At 32.8% G+C, this 22,005-nt stretch overlaps 1 protein-coding gene across 1 annotated transcript; it reads right to left on the bottom strand.

Moving 5' to 3' along the window:
* Window positions 1-6,961: 6,961 nt before the first annotated feature.
* On the bottom strand, window positions 6,962-21,153 carry LOC145581727 (homeobox protein knotted-1-like 6). Its single transcript, XM_081638757.1, has 6 exons — window positions 20,665-21,153; window positions 20,276-20,413; window positions 20,022-20,160; window positions 15,953-16,003; window positions 7,972-8,210; window positions 6,962-7,378 (listed from the first exon to the last, which is right to left on the bottom strand). The coding sequence occupies exons 1-6, from the start codon at window positions 20,956-20,958 to the stop codon at window positions 7,220-7,222; spliced, it is 1,020 nt and encodes a 339-aa protein (XP_081494883.1). The 5' UTR covers window positions 20,959-21,153; the 3' UTR covers window positions 6,962-7,219.
* Between the last annotated feature and the right edge of the window lie 852 nt (window positions 21,154-22,005).

The raw sequence follows: 22,005 nt of genomic DNA, 5'->3' as shown, positions 1-22,005 counted from the left end.
TGCAGTGTTGAAATGAAATAAAATGAGCTTGGCTCCTTTTTCCTAATTTAATATTGCTCGGTTCTTTTCATATGCCCTGTATACTTTGCAAAACAAATTCAGAAAAATAACCAAAACATTAAGGGAGACAAATGTTGTCAAAATAAGTGCATTCTTAATTAAAGATTCTTGCAAATGTCATACACACTAAGAACCATTAATTTGTTCAATACATAAAGTTGGAAACCAATACTTATAGGCAAAATAAGATCACATTTAACAATAGATTCATGAAGTAGAAGCCTGAGAGCTTATAACATTGGCAGAACTAGTCTTTTGCTTCTTTGAGGCAGTTGGACCTTTAGATGTTGCTGGAGCTGTTGACACTTTTGCTGCTGCCCCTTTTGAAGAATTTGGTGCTGCACTTTTTGAAGCATTTGCAACTGGAGGTCTTCCCTTATTTTTACCAGACTTGGCAGCAGGTTGTGAGGTAAAATTAGGAGGAGTTGTTGTATTAGATGCTATGTTTTGTGAGGTTGCAGCACCTGATTGGCTAAATGTTGTTCCAGCAAAGATAGGTTGAGCATTTTTAGGTCTTCTACCCTTGTTAATCTCAGCATTGACTGGGGCTGGTGGATTCTTGCAAGTCTTCTGATAATGGCTAGTCTGACCACACTTTTTGCATCCATTTTGCTTCTTTGGTCTGAGTACATAAGCATCTTGTCCTTCCCCTGGTTCTTTGATTCTCTTCTTTCCCTTAGGTTTTCCAGGTAGTTTCTTGAATGGAGGTGGCAAAGGCTCTGGTAATATACTCTTTGGCCATTGATTTTTTTCCTGGAATAGGGTGGAATGCAGGGGAATAGGTCTTAGCATAGGTAGCAACATGGTATGCTGTGTGGACATAATCCTCCCAGTTGAACCTTTGTAATGTTATGCAAGCCAATGCATAGTAACAAGGAATACCAAGTAACTCCCACCTAAAACAACCACATTTCCTAGTTTGCAAGTTAACAACATATGTCTCCCTAGTTGTGACATGATCAACTTTAAACTCATGCACATCTTCTTGAGTTACATCAAACTTGCTAACTTCCTCACTTGCCCTCTCTATTATCTTCACCACAGATGGCATTATAACACCCTCAAGCTTTGCCAACCCTTCTCTCTTAGCACAACACCTCTTCATTACCCACCTCCTAATCCACTCCATCATTCCCATGATAGGCACATATCTAGCTTCCCTAATCACGTTGTTAAAGCTTTCACACACATTATTTAGCAATATCCCAGATTTGGACCTATTGCTAAATGCATGCCTTGACCAATAATTTGGTGGAATCTTGTTCAAATAATTATAAGCATCATGTGAAATTAACTTGATAGCCTCCATTTGTTGGTCAAAGTATTGAAGTGAATTATATTCAAGTTTAGGACACTATAGCAAATTAAGTTATAAAGTCGAAGTATAATTTTGAGAGAATAAGGAGGTGATACCTTTATGCTTGCTCTTGCTGCCCTATAGAAGTATTGTTTGAAAAGCACCCCTGAGAATTTGAGCTTGAAGTTTGCTCATATATGTCTGCAATAAAATCTGATTTCACCCCTAGGTATGACTTTGTTGAAAGCCTCCAGCAAGCCCTGCAACATGTACAAACTAAAGTCATGAATAGGAATTACATTACACAACCAATTTGGTATTGAAAATTATTGAACTTTCTACCGACCTTTTGCCTAACAGACATATATGTAACATTGGTTGTTATATCTCCTGCCCAGGTCAAATCCTGTGCTACACTGCCCAAGTAACTCCAGGAACCACTCCCAAGTTTCAGCATTCTCCACTTCAACTATAGCCCATGCAACAGGGAACAAGTTGTTGTCCCCATCCTTTCCCACTGCTGCCAAACATATTCCAGGAATAGGTCCCCTCAAGTGGCAACCATCAACTCCTAATATGGGTCTACAACCTGCCATAAAACTCTCCTTGCAAACATACATACATTCTCTGGAAGAGTGGGGGGGTGGGGGGATGCTCCATGCCAATGCACTTGAATACTGCTGTACTTCCTAGATTATATTCCTAATTGCTTCACAATAATCCCATACCCTTCTATATTGACTGCAGCATCACCATGAATCATTTTCATTGCTTTTTCCCTAGCTCTCTTGCACTTGTAACAATCAAGAGTAACACTTGTCACTCTTCTAGCTCTAACCATGAAATCTCTTAGTTTCCATGTAGGTGTGTCCTTCCATTCATCCAAAAACCTCTCTGCTAAATATGTTGCCTCCCACAAATGTGACTCAAGTTCAAAGCCTTGATTTGAAGTGTGCTTTCACCTTTCACCTTCCTACAATGAACCTTGAATATGTATTTCCTGCTCTGCTGACATGTACACTTGACAATCCTACCATGCTTCCAATTACAATCACACTTATTCACACAAAAAACAGTTACTCTCTTGTTGTCATTGTGAAGAAAGTAATAGTTATAACCACTTTCTATTGCATGATACCTTAGTGCTCTCTTAAACACATAAATAGATGGAAATTTCAGACCTAGGGACAACTGAATCTTGTCTTTGAAATCCACATCTGGGTTGAAAACAGGGTAGTGGGTCCCCCTCTCATCATCTGAATCAGGTATGCTCTCCTCATCAGACTCACCTAAATCAACATCAGCATCTAAGTTCACTACACCATCTTCCTGTCCAATATTCTGCCCACCCTCAAACTGAATAAGTTGTTGATTTGCAACCCCACCCAGACTCCTAGTAACCCTCTCAGTTATGCCAGCATCTACATTTTTAGCAAACAAATCATCATCCTCATCATCTTCATTGTCACCCTCACTCCACTCAGCATCACTATCATCAGAATCAGTAAAACCTTCACCCACTACCCCCTGATGTTCATCCCCTTCAACTCCCACCTCACTATCATCAATAGTCACTTGAGTTGCTTCTAACCACTTTTTAGATCTAGGAGTTGGGTTAGGTCTATTTGGGCTTTTGAAAGTAGTTTATGAAAGGGTTTTTTTGGGTACAGTTTGCTGTGAGGAGGAACTAGGGTGGTTAACAGTTGAAAGGGTTATTCGTGAGCATTTTCAAATCTAGGGTTATCTATTTCTTCAAGTGGGACCATTTGACTTGATGACTCAGATACCCCTTTACCCTTTTTAGCCAACTCTACCAAGTGTTCAACATTGAATCAGTCCTCTACATTGTCAGCAATCCTAAATTCATCATACTCATCCTCCAACACATCATCATACTCATCATCTTGTCCTTTATTACCCTCAACTTCCTCCACCCTCTCATGGTGAACCACATATAGGTTGTACCATCCATCATTGTCAGGAGATTCTAACAACTCAGGAATCTCTTTATCACTTTCCAATTGTTTTCTACCATTAAAGAGAGTACAACCCTTTTTTTCTAAACCAAATCTGACCCACATCATCATATTTTAACTCATACCTAATCCAATACATAAACTCAAAGTAACATGCTCAGCCCATTATAACCAGTAGGCCCTAGTTCATAAGTAGTAACCCATTTCTTTTGATTAGTGACAAATACACCCCCATAATACAGTCTAAAATTCATTTTTCCCCTTTTTAGTCTATACCAAGGTACAAACACATTATCTCTGCCATTAAACCTGATACATATGTATTAAAAACAACATAAACCAACATATACTCAACAACAACATTAAATTCGAGCAACAACAGCAGTAGTAAAATGCTAAAATTGCACTAATTACAAAATTAGGTCACTAATTACAAAACCAGTAACACACAACCACATGCAACATCATCGTTGGTTAATTAGTTAATTAATTTGGGATTAACATTTCCCATTACTTTATGGCCCCACCCAACTCAAAATACAGTAAAAAAATTCAAACATGGCATCAAAACATAACTGGGAATATGAACAATCTCCCATCTGGTCCCCTCCTCAAATTGAGCCTTGCGTTTGCCTCTTTTACCTTTCACCATTGATGACAACCAAAAAAGTTCAGAGAATTATTCAGAGAAGATGATGCAATTGGACAAAAATAGTACCAGAGACAAGTAGAAAATGAAAGGTCAAATTTTTTTACCTTATTTGATTTACCTAGCAACTATTCCAACCGCATGAAATAAATTGCCTATCAAATCTTGTCTGCAAATTGGTCAACCATTGTCGATTTGAAGTAAATGCAAGGAAGAAAGAGAGAGAGAGAGAGAGAGAGAGAGAGAGAGAGAGAATTCAAAAGAGTTTGGGGGAAAAAAGAAAGAAAGGGGGGATTGAAGGATTATTAAAAGTCACGTGCGTTGCACATGCTGTGGTCAACACCGGAATTTTAAGTCAAACAATCATTTTCCGACGTAAGGTGTTAGGCTGCAACATTTTTTAATAAAAAGGTGGTCTCCTGCAACATTTTTTTTAAAAGGTGGTTATTTGGAAAAAATGAAATTTAAAAGTTTGTTAAATGCAAAATTTCCTTATTTATTACAGAAAAAATGAACATATTTTAACGATTTATTTTTTATCTTTATATTTCGTTAGTAATTATATAAAAAAAATAATTTGAACCTATATAAATATATGAAAATCATGTTCATTTTTAATATATTAAATGTTCACAGCTTTTTTTGACGTGTTCATTTTTTTACATGTTCATATTTTTGTATGAAATGTTCATTTTAATATGATAAATGTTCATTTTTAATATACTAAATGTTCATATTTTTTTTACGTGTTCATTTTTTATTACTAAATATTTATTTTTTTAACGTATTCATAATATTTTTTTTTTACTTAATGTTCATTTTTAAGGCTGTGGTCTACCAATACTATGATTATATGATAATCATGTTCATTTTTACTATACTATATGATTATATTTTTTAACGTATTCATTTTTTAATACTAAATTTTCATATTTGTTACATGTTCATTTTTTATTACTAAATGTTCGTTTTTTTTACATGTTCATATTTTTTTACTACATGTTCATTTGATAAGCCGTGATGCATCTATTCTACTTCACCAGGGTGCACCTAAGACTTATTGGGTGACAAGGGTTCATATCTGGTTAGACTCATAAACTAGTGTTTTTTTTTTTTGTTTTTTTTTTCTTTTTTTTTAACTACTTCATTTTTGTTGTATAGTTGGTAACACTCATTTTTAAGCTTTAAACTCCAACATTCTCATCTTATTTTGCTATAGGCCTCTACTATATATTTTTTTTAACACGGTTTTTGACCTTGTAAAGAAAAATAAAATAGCGTAACTTAATTTTTGGAAAAAGGTCAAAATTTTATGTGTTATCCAATGAGAAATTAGAAATTATGTTGATATTAAAATATATATAGATAATCTTGGCCCCCTTAATGTAAATTTATGGTTCAGCCACTAACGCCCCCGAAAATTCGTTAGTTTTTGTGTTATTTTTATTATACTCCCTTCGTGTTTTTAAAGTATTACATATTGAATTTTTCACTATTCAAATAATGGTTTGACTTGATTAATTTACTATATATATATATATATATATATATATATATATATATATATATATATATATATATATATATATATATATATATATATATATATATATATATATAAAATGTTATTGCATAATACAATATTGAATTGGTCATAATGTCTACTTTCATAATTTCAATTTAGATAAATTAATAGTTAAAATTGTGTCTCCACATACGTATTTGACCAAAGTAAAACACAGAGGGAGTATACGTATTTTAGATTTATAGATAAGCCTCTTGTCATTTCAAATTATTCCATTTGCATTATTATTGTATTGATAGATTGAGTGAGATTCTACTTTCTGGGTCAGTGATTCCTCAGACCTTTAGGTAAATTGGGCTTTACTGCTTAAGCTACAGAATACTACACATGTTGGGCTTTTAGATAACTTGGACACAATCCTTCTTATCTTCCTTACTTGAGTGGACTGGACCATTTTAAAGTTGACACATTTAATATTTTGATTTTTGACTTTTGATACTATTCACACATCTTACTGCGACTAATTTTTGTGATTTATAATTATGATAAAACATAATCAAGTGGAGTCAGTTGTATTCAGTCAAAAAAAAAAAAAAAAAAAAAAAAGAGTCAGTTGTATTTCAAATTAAATCATTACAATATAAATTAAGGAAAAATACTAAAAATGGAAAGAAAAAATAATAAATAAACATTTATTACACCGATTTACTCGTGAATTGTCGATAAATTTCCAACTTAATACTAAAAAAGAAAGTATATTAAAGCTTATATGCAAGGGCTGCATATAGCATTACCCTTAAATTAAAGGAAGATGATAAATATAGTCCATGTATAAGAAGCTAAAAGAGGAAATCGGTCGATAAATTTCCAACTTAATATTAAAAAAGAAAGTATATTAAAGCTTATATGCAAGGGCTGCATATAGCATTACCCTTAAATTAAAGGAAGATGATAAATATAGTCCATGTATAAGAAGCTAAAAGAGGAAATATTGAAGATAAATTAACATTAATAACACCAATTTACGCGTGATTTTATCATGAATTCCCAACTCAATTCCATTTTAGAAAGTATATTTAATGCTTTTATATAGTCCTAAAAAAGGACTACATATATCATTATCCTAAATTAAATCATTGTATTATTGCATAAAAATGAAAAAAAAAATTTGAGATTCTACTTTCTGTGTCTTATTCGGTTATTCCTCACTAACTCCCTTGGGGATTGAGAACAAATTAGACCTTTAGGAAAGTTGGGCTTTTGTTACAAATTTTGGGCTCTTAGATAACTTGAGCAAATATTCTTGGGCCAATGGCTCAGTCATTCAGATATCAATTTTAAAATATATGACAAAATCACGCGTCTATCAATCCAAAGTGTTGTATTTAGCAGTTTCTTATTATTAATGAGCAGATAAAAGCAATTTGTGTAAGTAACGTGACCATGAATAAGGATTCTAATGAAATTAGCCATTTCATTTTATGAGGATACATTAGTAGTACATCGTTTGGTTTACATTGCAATGAGGATGCAAATGGCGGAGGGGGTGTATATACTTCCTCCATCGTCCAAAATGAACCTAAAGAGTGTTTCTCATATCGGTAAATTGCCATTAGCACATAATCACATATACATAAGCTGCCAGAATAATTATGATTTTCGTGTGAAGTGTTTGGTCTGTAGATGGACTTGTTTGTTGCCATCATACATCCTTAGTCATCTGTGAAGTATTGTCCGGAGTAATTTTCCATGAGCGCATATTGCATGTTCTCAGATGGTTTCCAATGACGCTTTCGTTGGTTTATGAACCAATTGTTGATTTGCCTTTGATCAAGACCGGTCATTTCAGCTAGTGCAATTTTATCAGCTTCCTGCGTAGCAAAAGCCAAAAGATGAGAAATGATACAAACATACATGCATCATATAAAATCAGGCAAATAAACAAACAGGCAGAACCCGAAGTTAAGATTCAGTTCTTTTGAAGATAGCAATTATAGGTTGTATGTTGGGAGAAATCTACTCTCAATGTCACTCAGTCTTTTAAGGGTATGTTTTTATAAGTAGTTTAACATTATTACGGAAAAAAGGAGGGTTTTAGTGAATATTTAGGGGTTAAAATTCCGGTCTTTAAGATACACTTACACTTCCTCCTAGCGAAGCCTTGATCTAGTGGTATCGCAACAAATCAGACAATCAGTTACTAGTAATACCGGGGTTAGATTGTCATTTATCTCAAAGTTATCTTCTTAACAAACCCACAACAATGACAATAACATCCATCATAAATCCCACCAAGGCATTTTGCAATGTACCACAATGAAGAACTAGAAGAACAAAACAAAAGCTACTAAAACTTACATCTTGTAACATTAGGTCGTTAGCCACTAGGTTTACTATTAACATTAAGGATTATACACGCAAAACAAATTAGATGTTAGGAGAAAACGGGCTGTATGGTACTCACAGTAGGATATGGCCATTTATAGTGAGCATTCCACCACTCAAAAAGCATCTGCCTTGCTTCCCTTGGTAGCTTCCCTTTCTTCTTTTTCTTGGAAAATTCAAGTTTGAGACTGCTTATATGACTCCCAAATTTACGTAGAAGCTGATCCTTGAGATCCCGCTCTTCATCCTTTGGCTGCAGATCCTGTACATCTACCTCTCCTGCACTATAATCCTCATCTGATGACACAGGACCTTCCTCTGGTAACATAGAAATAAATCAGTTCATGAGAAAAAAAATCATGGAATGATGTTGAGCCATCAAACTGTAATTGAAGGCGTTATCTAAAATGAAGTGCACCACGGTGTTATTATTATTTAGGCAAGACTTCTAAAATCAACCTAATCGACTTACAGGCATTATCAAGGTTGCAACAAAACAATCAATTTTCAAACTTTTTAGAAATTAGTCAGACACAAGAATAATAACATACCAAGTAATACATATTTGTTCCTTATATTAACAAACTGTTAATAAATCAACAAAAACGCCAAGTATCTTGCAAGACGGCTTGCTTGCAATCTGATGTTATTACGGGGGCTAATAGAGTCATAGCACATCTGCGATTAACAGATTACAATCTATAAGAGCCTACACATCTTTTACTTGTTTGATCTTGGTAAACATTGAGTACAATAAAGGAACTTCACAATGAATTCAGCTGCATCATACTGCACAGACATGTATGAAGTAATGCACAACAATTTTGTAACATAAGGGAGACAATGAAAGAGGGGTCGAGGACTGTCAGCTTTGATTCTATCCTCCTTCAAAGGGAACCTTTATTCCACTTCTGACACCAAATAATCAAAATTGAACTTAATATCAAAATCACCATGTTTTTATAAATTGTATACCCTACAAAGATCTACTCCATGAAACTTCCAGAGTTCCAATTATTTTGACACATTAGAGGTTTTTGGACTTATAAAAAAGTTTATCTGATTGAAATACAATGCATTACCACTAATAATCTTATTAACAAATGAATTCTTTTTTTTCAAAGTCAAGCATCTACTTACAGAGTACAAAGAAAAAAAGTTCCCATAACCTTCACATCATTCTTTCACATCAATTGATCCAACGCTTTACTAACTAAGTCCATTTAAAGCTAAGACTATACTTCTTCCATTTCATCACACGGAGTACTTGCTAAACTTTCACTTTTTTGATAATGCACTATTATAATCATTGGGAAGGATATGGAGTTAGAAAGGATATGACTTGGTTGGAAGGAGTTAGCAAGGATATAAAAGTATATGGATTTACATGAAAATGAGGCATTGGATCGTAAAAGATGGAGGAGGAAGATATTTGTGGATGACTATACGAAATAATTACTTTTGATTCATGTAGCCGACCCCACTAATGGGATTAAGACTTTGATTGATTGATTGATTGAATGCACTATTATAATAATTGATATCTTTAATTTTCAGTAAGTATCAAATATTATAGCATAAATCTAACAAAATCTTGTGATTGTTTTTCCTAGCTTATTAATCACCATATATAATCAAAGTCGTAGAGTATGTGAATAATGTAAAAATCAAAGTGTTCCAAATATTAAGATTTGGAAGAGGTATAACTTTTTTGTCATTTGTTTTGCAAGCTTGGTAAAAAAAACAAAAAAAAAAAAAAAAAAAAAAACGATGTATATAGAGTGAAGGGAAATTAACAATAGAAACTAGAAATACTGTTAGTGGTTGGGAGGATCCACATTAGATAGGATATGAAGCAAGAGTTTGAGAAAACTAGACTTAATGAAAGTAGCTACATAATACTCCTTGCATCCCAAAAATATTGCCCCAATACTCTTTCTAATAATTCATCCAATCGTTTTATTTTGTAGTCAACATTGTCCTTACAAATTTAAAATCATTCTCCACTTTATTTCCTACCTCACATACTAGAGAATAAAACTATCTATCCAATACCAAGTCACCAACCCCTTGTTAAAAAAATGAGCTATAAGGCAAATACTTACATTCGTTTGTTTTAGTTGATACGTATTTCTTTTTAGGTAGTTTATTTTTAGTTGACATGTTTTCTTTTTCAGTAAGCTTTTTCTCTTACATTCACTAGTGAACTCCACTTGCTTTATCATTTTCCCTCATTCTTTCTTCTCTCCTTAATATATGTGCTTAATTTAAACGTGTCAACTAAATAAAAACGGAAGAAGTGCTCCGTATTAAGGAACGAAAGGATTACGAAATACTAGAACAAAGAAAAAGCTTCTCCTACATGCCAAAAATTGGAAAATAAAGAAAATGTTATATTAAAATGGATAATTTATGAAGGTTAGAAAGAGATAGAGAAAGGTAGTGGACAGAAGATGGTAAAAAAGGTCATAGACCAGTCCTTTCCCAAATCAGAATGGACAAGACGGCACACTCAGAAGCTGCACAAATCAAAACTTGCAATTTTCAAAAATAAAAATGAAAACAAAAAAAAATGGACAAAAAAGAAAGGGCAGTCAAATCCCCGTAAGGCACGCTGATATTTTGTCAGATTATGGGACCCACCCCTACCCCTAGACCTTAATGGGCCCCACAGGCCCATGAATATTTAGCGAAGGTGAAGAATATAAACAGTGATATAGTCCGTCCAACCAACATAAGATACGAGGAAAAGGATCATCTACTTGTTTTAAGCTTAATACACTCTTGTCATTGTCATCTGCTTCTTCCTTCAATCATGCCCTTGGGATAGGGATACTCCTTTCACCGTGCTCTTTCCCACTCACTAAAATTTGTCAAATTGAACCTAGAGGTCTTACAAACAATCTTTGTGAGATAGAGGGAACATTTTTTATCTATTTGAACTTATTCAAACTTATTTATTCGTGTTTATGATTATTTAACGGCAATAATATAGACCAATTGAACATGTTATCTTTCAACTTAGTGAGTTTTAGATCCACAACACCACAAACAATCAATATTGGATCAACATTGACCACAACTTTGTTTCGACATGCCCGATGTACTGTAATTATAATTAAGCCCAAAGCAACAATACAAGTATACCTTGATTGGATCAACATCACGAACTTCCTCCTATTCAACTTAGCCTCGGTTCTCCTATCATATTTTCACTTACTTTAAGATAATACTTGGTTTATAGATGTAGGAATTCATGTTAATTTGAAATTTACGGGAATTAAATTGCATGTTTTGAGTTTATGGGATTTTTCTAAAGTTGTTAGATTTGTAATGTGGGAAGAGAAATTTCTATTAACCCTGGGGAAACTAGGTAATTAAATTCCTACCGGTGTGAAAAGTGAAAATTTCTAGATTTTTCTACTTCCCCTATTTGAATTGTATCACCTTCCACCATTTTTTTTTCAACCAAATAACTTTCCCTAGTTACAATTCCTATTATCTTCTACTTTCCATACTTTCTTATGCCAACTAAACATCAGCTAATTCTAATAAGTAAATAAAGTATAAAATAAGATAAGACCTAATACAAAATCAACTAATAAGTTCAAACTTCGGACCTGTTCTGATTAACTGAAATGAGCTGAACTGAACTGAATATTTTATGAGAGAAAGAAATTAAGAACTGAACTGAACAGGCCATTCCTCTATATATTTAATACTTGCAACACTTTTCTAGTTCGCAATAAAAATTATAAATAAATAAATAAAATAAAAATAAAATAAAATTAATATTAAAATAGTATAAACCGAGACAAATCTAACAAGAAAAAAATAGAGGAAGTATAAAATAAGGACAAGTAATTTCAAATAAGACTAGAGTTAACAAATTCAGATAAGATTAGAGTTAATTAATAAAATCTTATATAAGGTCTAACAACTTTTAATAAAATAAAATAAGGTAAAATAAGGGTTTGACGAACTCAACAATACCTTAGTCATGAACCACCACTTAACCAAGTCTAGGAATTTTAATATCACAAAGTCACTACATACTCTTATTAATTTCAATTGATGTATGCACCCAACCATGTTTTACTCTTCATTTGATTATTAGGCCCCGTTCACTTCACCTTAAAAAAATAATATTAAGTAAAAATAATTTTAATTCAGTAAAAATAAGTTCAGTTGAGTAAAATTAATTTCAATTCAGTAAAAATAATTTCAGTTGACTAAAAATAAGTTCATTTCAGTAAAATTCAGTTTTCTTAAATAAGAATTATAATAGAAAATCAGTAAAAATAATTTCACTCAGCAAAATAATTTCAATTCAGTAAAATAAATTTAAGTTCAGTAAAAATAATTTAAGTTCATCAAATATAATTTTATTTCAATAAAAATAATTTCACTTTAGCAAAAATAAAGTGAAATGAGCAGTACCTTACATGAAAAATAATTATTAAAATGAAAACAAAATACACATGATGCACTGTATACTCGGGTGCATACAACAATATGAACTTATTTTAAGTTGTCCTAAATGACTGTTGTGTATGCGATCTTTCACAATTTAGCTTGCTTATTGCCTAATAAATTTAATTTATTAGGCCCTGTTCACTTTGCCTTAAAAAATAATATTCAGTAAAAATAATTTCAGTACAGTAAAAATAAGTTGACTATTATTTTTACTGAACTAAAATTATTTTTACTGATATTATTTTTTTAAGATGAAGTAAACAGGGCCTAAATCATCATAAGGCTATGTTTTAATTTACTTTGTTTTTGCTTATCTAATACTTCCTCCGTTTCATTATACTTGCAACACTTCCCTAAAATGAAAATGTCACAATACTTGCAACACATTAAAATTAGAAAGTTGTTTTGTTAAAAGTTGTATTACTTTCCTTATTTTAATCACATGGCCCACTAAATTATACTCCTAACCATCTCCCACCCTCATTTTAATTGTATTAAATCACATGAGCCCCACTTTTCTTAAATATCGTAAAAAAGTGTGTGTTGCATGTATAAGAAAACGGAGGAAGTATGAACTTATTTTTCTTGTTTGATTGCCTAATTCGACTAAACTTTAACTTAATATGTACTCTAATCTACAAGGATAAATGAGGTCTTATTAGATTGTATTAATGTTTATTTTCACTGTATATAATTTTCATGATTTTTTTCAATATAAAATTAAAGATATTTAGCGATAAAAAATCATAAATAAAATGATAAAAGTTTACCTAATTTAAATTAGTAATAAGCTTTTTTTCTAAAAAAGAAACGGTAAGATACGGGGAGATGGAAGGATTAACCATCTCTCCACTCCTCACTCCTTCACTCCTCTAATTAATAAGCGCTTTTGATATAAGGTGACTAAACATATCCTATTGAAAACACACCCTTATTTATGAGTTTGATTCCTTGTTTATCTGGGGAGTTGCTTATATCATCTTAGGGCCTGTTCTCTTACGTTGAAATTCAGCTCAGCTCAGCTCAGTCAATGAGAACATGCCCTTAAAATACTTTGACAAATGATGTATGGTGGACAATGTAATATCGATAACAAATGAAAACCTAATATTATAGGATTAGAAGGGTAGGGTGCGGTAATAACATAGGGGTTTGTTAAAGATATTATTTCGTAGAACATTATGAAACAGAGGGTTAGATTGTTAAAACCATAACTAGATTAAGGGTAGATGGATCACGGAACTTATATATGTAGTATATATATATCATAAAAGGCGGGACACACCCCCACGTTCACTCACCAATCATCAACCTCAAGTCCTCAACTACCTCATGCTCAATTAATATCAAAACATGAACCTTCTATCATACCCCTTTGATGTCGAACCCCAACTAGTCAAGTACCAAAAGAAAGAAAGAAAGAACTCAAAACAACAATCAAAGCGCACATAACATAATGAAGAGAGACAAAGAGATAAACAGAAAAAAGCCTAGTAGAGTAGTAGGCAAATACAACAAACAGTAAGACTAGTAGAGTAGTAGGGTAATACACTCGTACGAATACAATGGAAAAACAAGTGCACACACTCAAAACAAGTCTGACCCACCCACACTGTATTCTCCGGATACACGTATGCATGAGAAAATTCAATTACTGGAAAACTAACTATACTCCTGTTTTTTTTTTTTTTACATGAAATTATACTCCGTATAGTTAATTATTTTATATGGATAAGAGGAAAAAAAATAAAAATATCTTAAATAATACTCCCTTCGATTTTTTTAAAACGAATTTTAGGAGAATTTATGTACTCGATTATTCATATTATATACCGTTAAAGTAGACAATTCGATGTTTAAATAATTTTAATAAAAGTATAATGGGACCATGAAAGAGATAGTGAGAAAGAGAGTAATTATTTTAATCATTGAAGTGGGGATGATAATAGAGAAATGATCAAATATTTTAAGTAGGGTTTAAAAGTGAAAAAAATAATAAAATATACTTCATATAATACTCTACATAAAATTATCAATTATTTCGTACAAAAGTAAAATAATTTTTTAAAACACCAATAGATGACGAGTGATGCATTTAAAAGAAAAAATTAACGAACGGAGTACGTAGGAAGAACTTTTTAAACATTCCTAATCGAATACGGGGAGAACAAAAAGGATCGGAGATACTCCGTGATATAGAGGAGAAAGAAGTGCACACAACACAGTCAAAAACAAGTGGGACCCAAGAAACCTGAATCCTCCATAAACACGTATGTAGCGTCTTAACTAGAGAAAACTCTGCAAATGCATACATCTAAAATTGACCCTTCATCACAGAAACTAAGCATACCACAGAAAAGATTTTTTTTTTTTTAAAAAAAAAAAAAGAGAAAATGACATTCCAACCAATCAACCCCTAACAAAGAGATAACATTAGTGTTTCTATTTTCTTGCATTTAAAAGCTGCTTTTTTTTCTCATTTTTCAGCGTAAACTCCGGGAGTCTCCATGTGATGATGTGAGTTTTTAAGCCCCCACCCAAACTATACTATATCATCCTTTCCCCTACCAATTATTTCATGCTCCTATTTTTCCCTAAATAGTTTGTAAAGGACTAACCACGACGACAAGTCGACAACTATCGTTTATGGAGGTCCATACTCCATAACTCGATATGTATCTCGTTTCTTAACTTAAAATAGCATATGAGTAACATAACAGTACAAACATCAGTCCCGTCCTAATCGGGTGAGTAATCGTTTCGCAGTTAAGCATACAGCAACTATGTAACACATACTTGGTCCATCATTTATAGATTAGAAATTTACTACCAATATGGATAACAAGAGCTTAAAGGGAACGATTAAAACTTGGGATTTTTTCTATTTGAAGGAACGAACTTTATTTAATTATGACACATTGACACACGAAGTATATGCTTTGAAAACAAATATACTACGGAGTACCTTGAAGTCAGACCTGGTATTTCCCTGATTAACCTTGCTAGCAAATAAAACAGTTCATGGAAGTACAGTGTAAAATAGTCCAAAAGAATCTATCAACGAATTTGTTAGATAATGAGAGTACAAGAAGGCAGCTTAAATCGATCCATACTCCTATTAAAACCTCAGCTCCCGTACAATAAATCTCGTCTCATCTTTATAAGTCATCTCACTCTCATTTTACACTAATCTTAAGTAGGAATTCTCTTAAAAGATCACCTTTTGGGATACTATTTGAAGTTTTGTATTACTAGTTACTAAGAAACCTAGGATAAGAGTCCTCCTACGTGTAAAGATCAAGCATTTTTCTAACATTCATCCACACCACCACTAGACAAGAAAAATAATTTAAGAATTGCTCCCTTCTAATAGGTCGCACGTAGCATGTGTCGAAATGTAGGCATTCTACTACCAAGTACCAACCACGGTTAAGTTACTCAAGTACCTATCAACTCTCCCTAAGGTTTCTGCTAAACGGTTGTTCAAATTAAGCTTGCAGTGATAATCACATGATATTAGAAATTTTCTTAAAACTTTTAAAGCATACTACTCTTTAACCCAATCCATAACAAAATGCTAATACCTTCAAGTGAGCCTTGTTCTTGAGAGGACTCCCTTATTGTCTCTGAATCACCTGTCGTACCGAAAGGGAGTACATGTTAAAGACACTCCATTTACCAGTCTAATTTTCCCAAACTTCCAATGTTGCACTAAAGAATTATGAAATTCATAAAAATGGAAATAGCATATTGGCCAATCAAGAATAAAGCAAATTTTTTAGGTAGGCAAAGCGAGAAGGATTCCTAAAGACCAATAAGGAGGCAAAATTTGATGTCCATTTCATGAAAAAGAAATCAACAAAGAGGTTTCCTATCTTATTCAAGAAGTATACATAGAAAAAAATAGTTGACTTGAAATAAAAAATAAAAAGCATACCATGATAGCAACATATTAAAGACTCTCCAAGTCTCACACAAAAATGCACACAACATACCGTGTAAAGGAGGCATACATAAATCATCTAAACTAAGCATCTTTGGCACAAATTAATCCCTACATATTACCAAAATTGAGAAAACACGACAGCTTGAGATACAACATAAATATAATGAAACTAGGTTACACCTTATAACTAACTTTCTTAATAACTTTAGAGTAGATGATTATCGGCCATGCCTGAACAGCCGATCCTAATGGATAACCCAACACCATGCTATAAGCTTTCAAACTTCTGATTAGGAGCAAGCAAGAATTCACCAAGAATTAAAAAAAAGGCTAAAATTTTCAAGCAAGCTAGTGATCTAACAATCGCTACAAGAAAAACATAATCTCCTTAACTACATGATCCATCAAAATTTCAAGACATTCCAAGGTTGGTTCTGCAAGCTAGAAATTAAAGAAGCAATTTTTTTTTAAGGGAAGCATCACATATTGCCTCTAAAACTATCATGTGAAGAACTTTGTATCACTTGAGCAAAAGCCAATTATGAAACGATTACCACAGCTTTTGATTGAGAAATAAAACCCTTTTATTTCGGCTAAGTAGAAGTTACCAAGAATAGTACTAGTACAAAACTTAGTCATAGATAAAAATATAGACATTAGGAACATATGCATATCATAAAAGAATTAAAGTTCCAACAATATGGTCAGTGGCGAATATTACAAGTTAATTAATAATTAAACCTTTCCACAGCCAAATCTGTGCCAAACGAAAGTAATCGCATAATCACTATATATGTCTTAAATGGAAAGTACAAGGTAAGCATGTGGTATATGTCAAAACTCATCCAAGTGGGTATGCGCATGTGGTGATGAGAATCTCAATCAGATGGAAAACAATTAAGAATTCACTTAAGCACAGGATTAAGATAAAACAGACCACACGGAACAAATCAACAGATCAGATTAGAGGGCCAAAAAGTTAGTTTGTACTTTCAATGAAGAAAAAATAGTTTCCAAACATAATTTAAGATTACCTTCAATCTGCCTTTGAATAATTAAAGCATGAGAAATGTTTTAAGTATACAATATTTTAAAAGTATAAGCAATTAAGCCCACAAAGTTGGACAACACAACGATATAGCAAATGGAAATGGTTGCAGCTTTTTTCCCTGACAAGGGATGTTAATAAAAACACATCTTTGTACTTCCATTAATCATAGAATCGGGTTTAAAAAGTCTAGTAATTATCTACAAAGTATGCTTAACAACAAATGCCACCGGTACTTGGTCTTCCTAATCATCATCAGAATTAATTATTTTAAACAGCAACACAATCAAACACATAGCATGGTAGAGATCTTAAAGTTCAAAAAGGATCAAAGAAAAAGACATTTTGCAAGTCAAAGAAAGCATATCACTGAAGAGATACAACACACCATAGCACAATTACACAAATCTTTTACAAAGTGCTGACGGTCCATGCAAGCACATTATCAAGATAGATCATATGCGAATCTTTGTTTAAGATAATTTTCTTATTATCCTATAGATAGCAAATTGGTGGCAACACAACTACCTAATTACCACTTCTCGTAAAATAAATCACACACAATCTGATCAGATTTCCTTTATTCCTTATGATGACAAGAAGATAATCCTTAAGTTAAAAATCCTATATAAGCCCAAAAAACAAAAGCACTCCAAAGCAGGTAATTCCTGATGCCCAATTCCACCTATTATTAGTTGCAATAAAGAACTCTCATGCACCATTGGAACTTGAAGCCCTTTGAAAGTTACAAGGCAAGGCATTATCAAAGGCAACAATGAGATTCAATTATAAATAATAAAAACATATATGCACTTAACTAGATATTCAAATAGCCAATTATGTCTACACTACTGTATTATATTATCGACTCTTTATAGCAAGCTTTTCTAAGGCTTAATATGATAGGAAGCTTTTTATTTTCTGAAGGATGATTGATCCACAACCCCTCTCCCATCCCCCACCAAGGCCTTCTTTATCCTCTTATTTGCTTTCGGAATAAATGCTGGTTATCTCATGGCAGAAGAAAAGCTATTTTAAGTTAATGTCAAAGCCAACACAAATATATTATAATGAAACTAGGAATAAGTTTGCCAAAATTAATCTAAGGAGTTTGAGAAATTCAAATTTTGTTTTTTGACAACCACATTCTGTAAGGGATACAAATAAGCTAAATAATGAAACTAACAAATCACATATGATCTTACAACTGAACTTTAATGGCATGCAACTATGCAAGTGCAAAGAATTTCGAGTCAAACAAGAAGGTGAAAAGGTTTTGACAAGCATCAATATTAACATTTAAGGTTTCTACATCCAGAAGATTATCGTACTATTCACACTTCAATCATCAACTAGCAAGATTTCCCAATGTGTATCCACTTAATAAGATGTAGACATGTAGTATATGGTATACAAATCAACTCACCCTAACATTTGAGTTTGTTATAGTGATCATAGAAAAATCATGAACAATTAAGGTGTAAGATGCTATAATTGATCATTTCTTAAACCCATTCATATCGGATCCTTGACACCTTTACATGGACTCTGGTTATACGGACACTCCAAACAAACATCTTAGTGCAAAAACGAGAGATATGCGTTGGACACGCACCCGTGTCAAATACGAGTTCCAAAAAAAGAGACATTAATAAGATTGACATAAATTGACACAACAAATACACATCGTGATCCGAACCCCATGACATTTACTCCATTATGAATGTTTTGCAAACTGCCAGATAAATTATTTCACCTGAAAAACTTTGGAGAAAAAACCGGGAGGAAATAATAAAGAAAGATCATAGAAATATACTTAATGAACATTGGTAAGAATTGGGCCTACATTTTCTGAACTTTTACAGGCTTCCACACGACTACAGATTACTTAGGGAATGACAAAAACTAGCTGATTTTAGTAGTACTGCTAAAGAGAAATCTAAGGCTGGTAAAAAATAATTCTGCTATGAACTGTTTTCATCACTACTACTCCAGTATATATTTCATCTGAAATGTCAAATTCAGAATCTCTTAACCGTGCAAGTCTCAATCTTTTCAATGTTCAGTTTTCTTCTCCTCTCCCTCTTATCTGACACAAAACTCAGATAACTCAATGTAAAAGAAGAAAAGAAATAAATCCCAAAAGGAAGATAATAAAGTAATTAAGGTAAAAGGATTAGTGATTCAACTACTAACAAAAGAACATCTAATTACAACCCAGCCCATATAAGATGATCTTAGCTACACTTACACTCGTTACGACTTGTACGAGCAACATATGAGACGATCACATGTACACGAGGCTAATAATCTACACATGACCACCTCGAACCGTTGAACGTATGTAACAACAAACAAGAATAAAGAGATGAACACTATCTACTGTCTACTCATTACTAGGGTTTTTATAAGACTAGTTGAAAGTCCTATAACACCAAAAAATAAAGTTTTTTGTTCTGGGGTTTTTTTTTGTTTACTTTATAGAGTAAAACTATAGGAAAACCAACAGAAGAACAATCATTAGTGCACAAAGCTCAATGAAGCTAAGTTAAACAATATACTCCTATATAATCATATAGGGAAAAAAAAAACACTATATATTATACACTGACATAGAATTAAATATACGAATTATTAACAATGAGTGAGAAAACTATACCAGCAGAGGCGGTCTTAACAAAGGCTCCCTTGCAGAGATTCCGGAGCTGAGTCTCAATTTTGTTCAAGAAGTTGGTGGCTTCGTCGAAGGGTCTTGAAAGATCTGACTTATACTTGTCCAATATCTCACAGTAAGTCTCCTGAATAAATTATATAATATTTTTTCCAAATAAAGTCAAAAACCATATACTCCTACTATTAACTAACTAACATAATCCAAAGAACAAAAAAAAAAGGGCGTTTTTAGTAGGGGACCATGAATTCATCAAGCTCAGGATCCATTCCTATGCACGTAGTACTTCTCCCTCCTCCTCCTACAACTTCTCGTCTATACATGTCACTCTCTTGCTTGATTTCCTCCAGTATGCTCGCTACTTCCGGCGGCGCTCCTACCTATACTCATCATCATAATTCACAAATCCAAATTAACATTTTTATTTTTGCTCCGTGATTCTTGTGCGACAGCAGTGGACTGTTGTCGCACAAGAATCTTCAGTATTTTATGCGATAGCGCAGTGTTAACACACAGCATCACCATCATAATCATCAGAATTATGATTTGATGTGCGCTATCGCATAAAATACTGATCAAATCACTAAATAAAATTTCTAAAGAAAATGAAAAAGGAGAGAGAGAATTACACCTTATGGCAGTCAATATAGGACTGAAGAAGGCGAGGATAGTGAGGATGAGAGGCGATCTTAGCCTTAATAGAGGAAGACGTGTCATCACCTCGTTGACGCATCTCAGAAGCCGACTCAGAAATACAAGTAGCCGAGATCAGCTCATCGGAGCCGAATCGGACAGCGGCGGCGCTGCCGGAATTCATAACGAAGGAATGGTAATCCGACGGCAGGATAAGATTTTCCGGCGACATCAAGGCTTTATCCGAATAATCAGCAGCCGTCGGATGAAGGCCGTAAATCTCGTCCATCATAAGAACATGAATGGAAAAAACATGAACCTGGGATTATGTAAGAGAGTAGGAGAGAGAAAATGGAAGTTAGGTTATTTGGTTTGGGGAGGAGAGAGAAAGTGTTTTAGATGAAATTGGAGTGGCAAAAGGAGAGATTGTGATGTTGGGAAGTGTGAATTCTGGTGATTAGCACAAGAACGAACTAGTATTGCAGTGATTCATCCACTGATTGAAAAAAAGAGAAAATTATTACTCATAAAAATATATAAATAAATAAAAATGGGGGAAAATAAAATAAGAAATAATAATAATAATAATAATAATAGATGCTGGTGATAGAAGGGGTAAGGTTATGGAGTAATGTAATGTTGTTCATGAGGCACTTGTTTTTATTTGTTCTTTTGTCTCTTTACTTATTTTTGTACTATACTTTCTTTTTTTTTTTCTAAGCTTTTATTTATTTTTTGGTGAGACGCTTTTATTTATTCAAACTGAGTGTTATTTTTTTTTTTTTTTTTTCATTGTTATACACTTATACTTGTATAGTACTTAATTTACAAGTATTTATTTAAACTGTGTGTTTTTTTTTCATTGTTATACATATTTTATTTAGAATTTATGAATATTGTATGGGGATTATGATGTTTTCATATACTCATATTGTTATCCTTACGGTAATTTCTTTCTACAAATTTAACAAGGACTCGAGGATAAGATGCTTCTTTTTACCGAGATAATACTATGAGTATGACTGTATGAGAATCACTACTAAATTACGGAATACATATATTGTACCTCTGTGGTTCTGTTACATATGGAGTATTTTCTCTATTCTAATTTTTTTATACATGTCGATATACTAATTTGACCTTATTTTTATACACAATTAATTAAATATTACTCCATCCCTTAATTTTTGCCTCGTAGCAAATATTTAAACTTTGAAAACTTTGACAAAGAATTAATAAGAGATAATAATATCATATATAAGATCTTGTTAGATTCGCTTCATTGTATATTTTCTTAATATCATTTTTAATATTGAGTGGTGTCAATTATTCTAAGACG

This window comes from Chenopodium album, chromosome 15 (assembly GCF_948465745.1).
Source record: "Chenopodium album chromosome 15, dcCheAlbu1.1, whole genome shotgun sequence".
Classification (NCBI taxonomy): domain Eukaryota; kingdom Viridiplantae; phylum Streptophyta; class Magnoliopsida; order Caryophyllales; family Amaranthaceae; genus Chenopodium; species Chenopodium album.
Note: the sequence above shows the minus strand (reverse complement) of the source record. Positions and strands in the feature narration are given on the sequence as shown.

Excerpts from the sequence above, each read along its gene's own strand:
- LOC145581727 (XM_081638757.1), bottom strand. The coding sequence starts at position 20,958 with ATGATGGACGAGATTTACGGCCTTCATCCGACGGCTGCTGATTATTCG. Across the intron at positions 20,161-20,275 it reads CTGAGCTTGATGAATTCATG|GAGACTTACTGTGAGATATT; the intron begins GTCCCCTACTAA and ends TAATTTATTCAG. Across the intron at positions 7,379-7,971 it reads ATAAATGGCCATATCCTACT|GAAGCTGATAAAATTGCACT; the intron begins GTGAGTACCATA and ends TTTGCTACGCAG.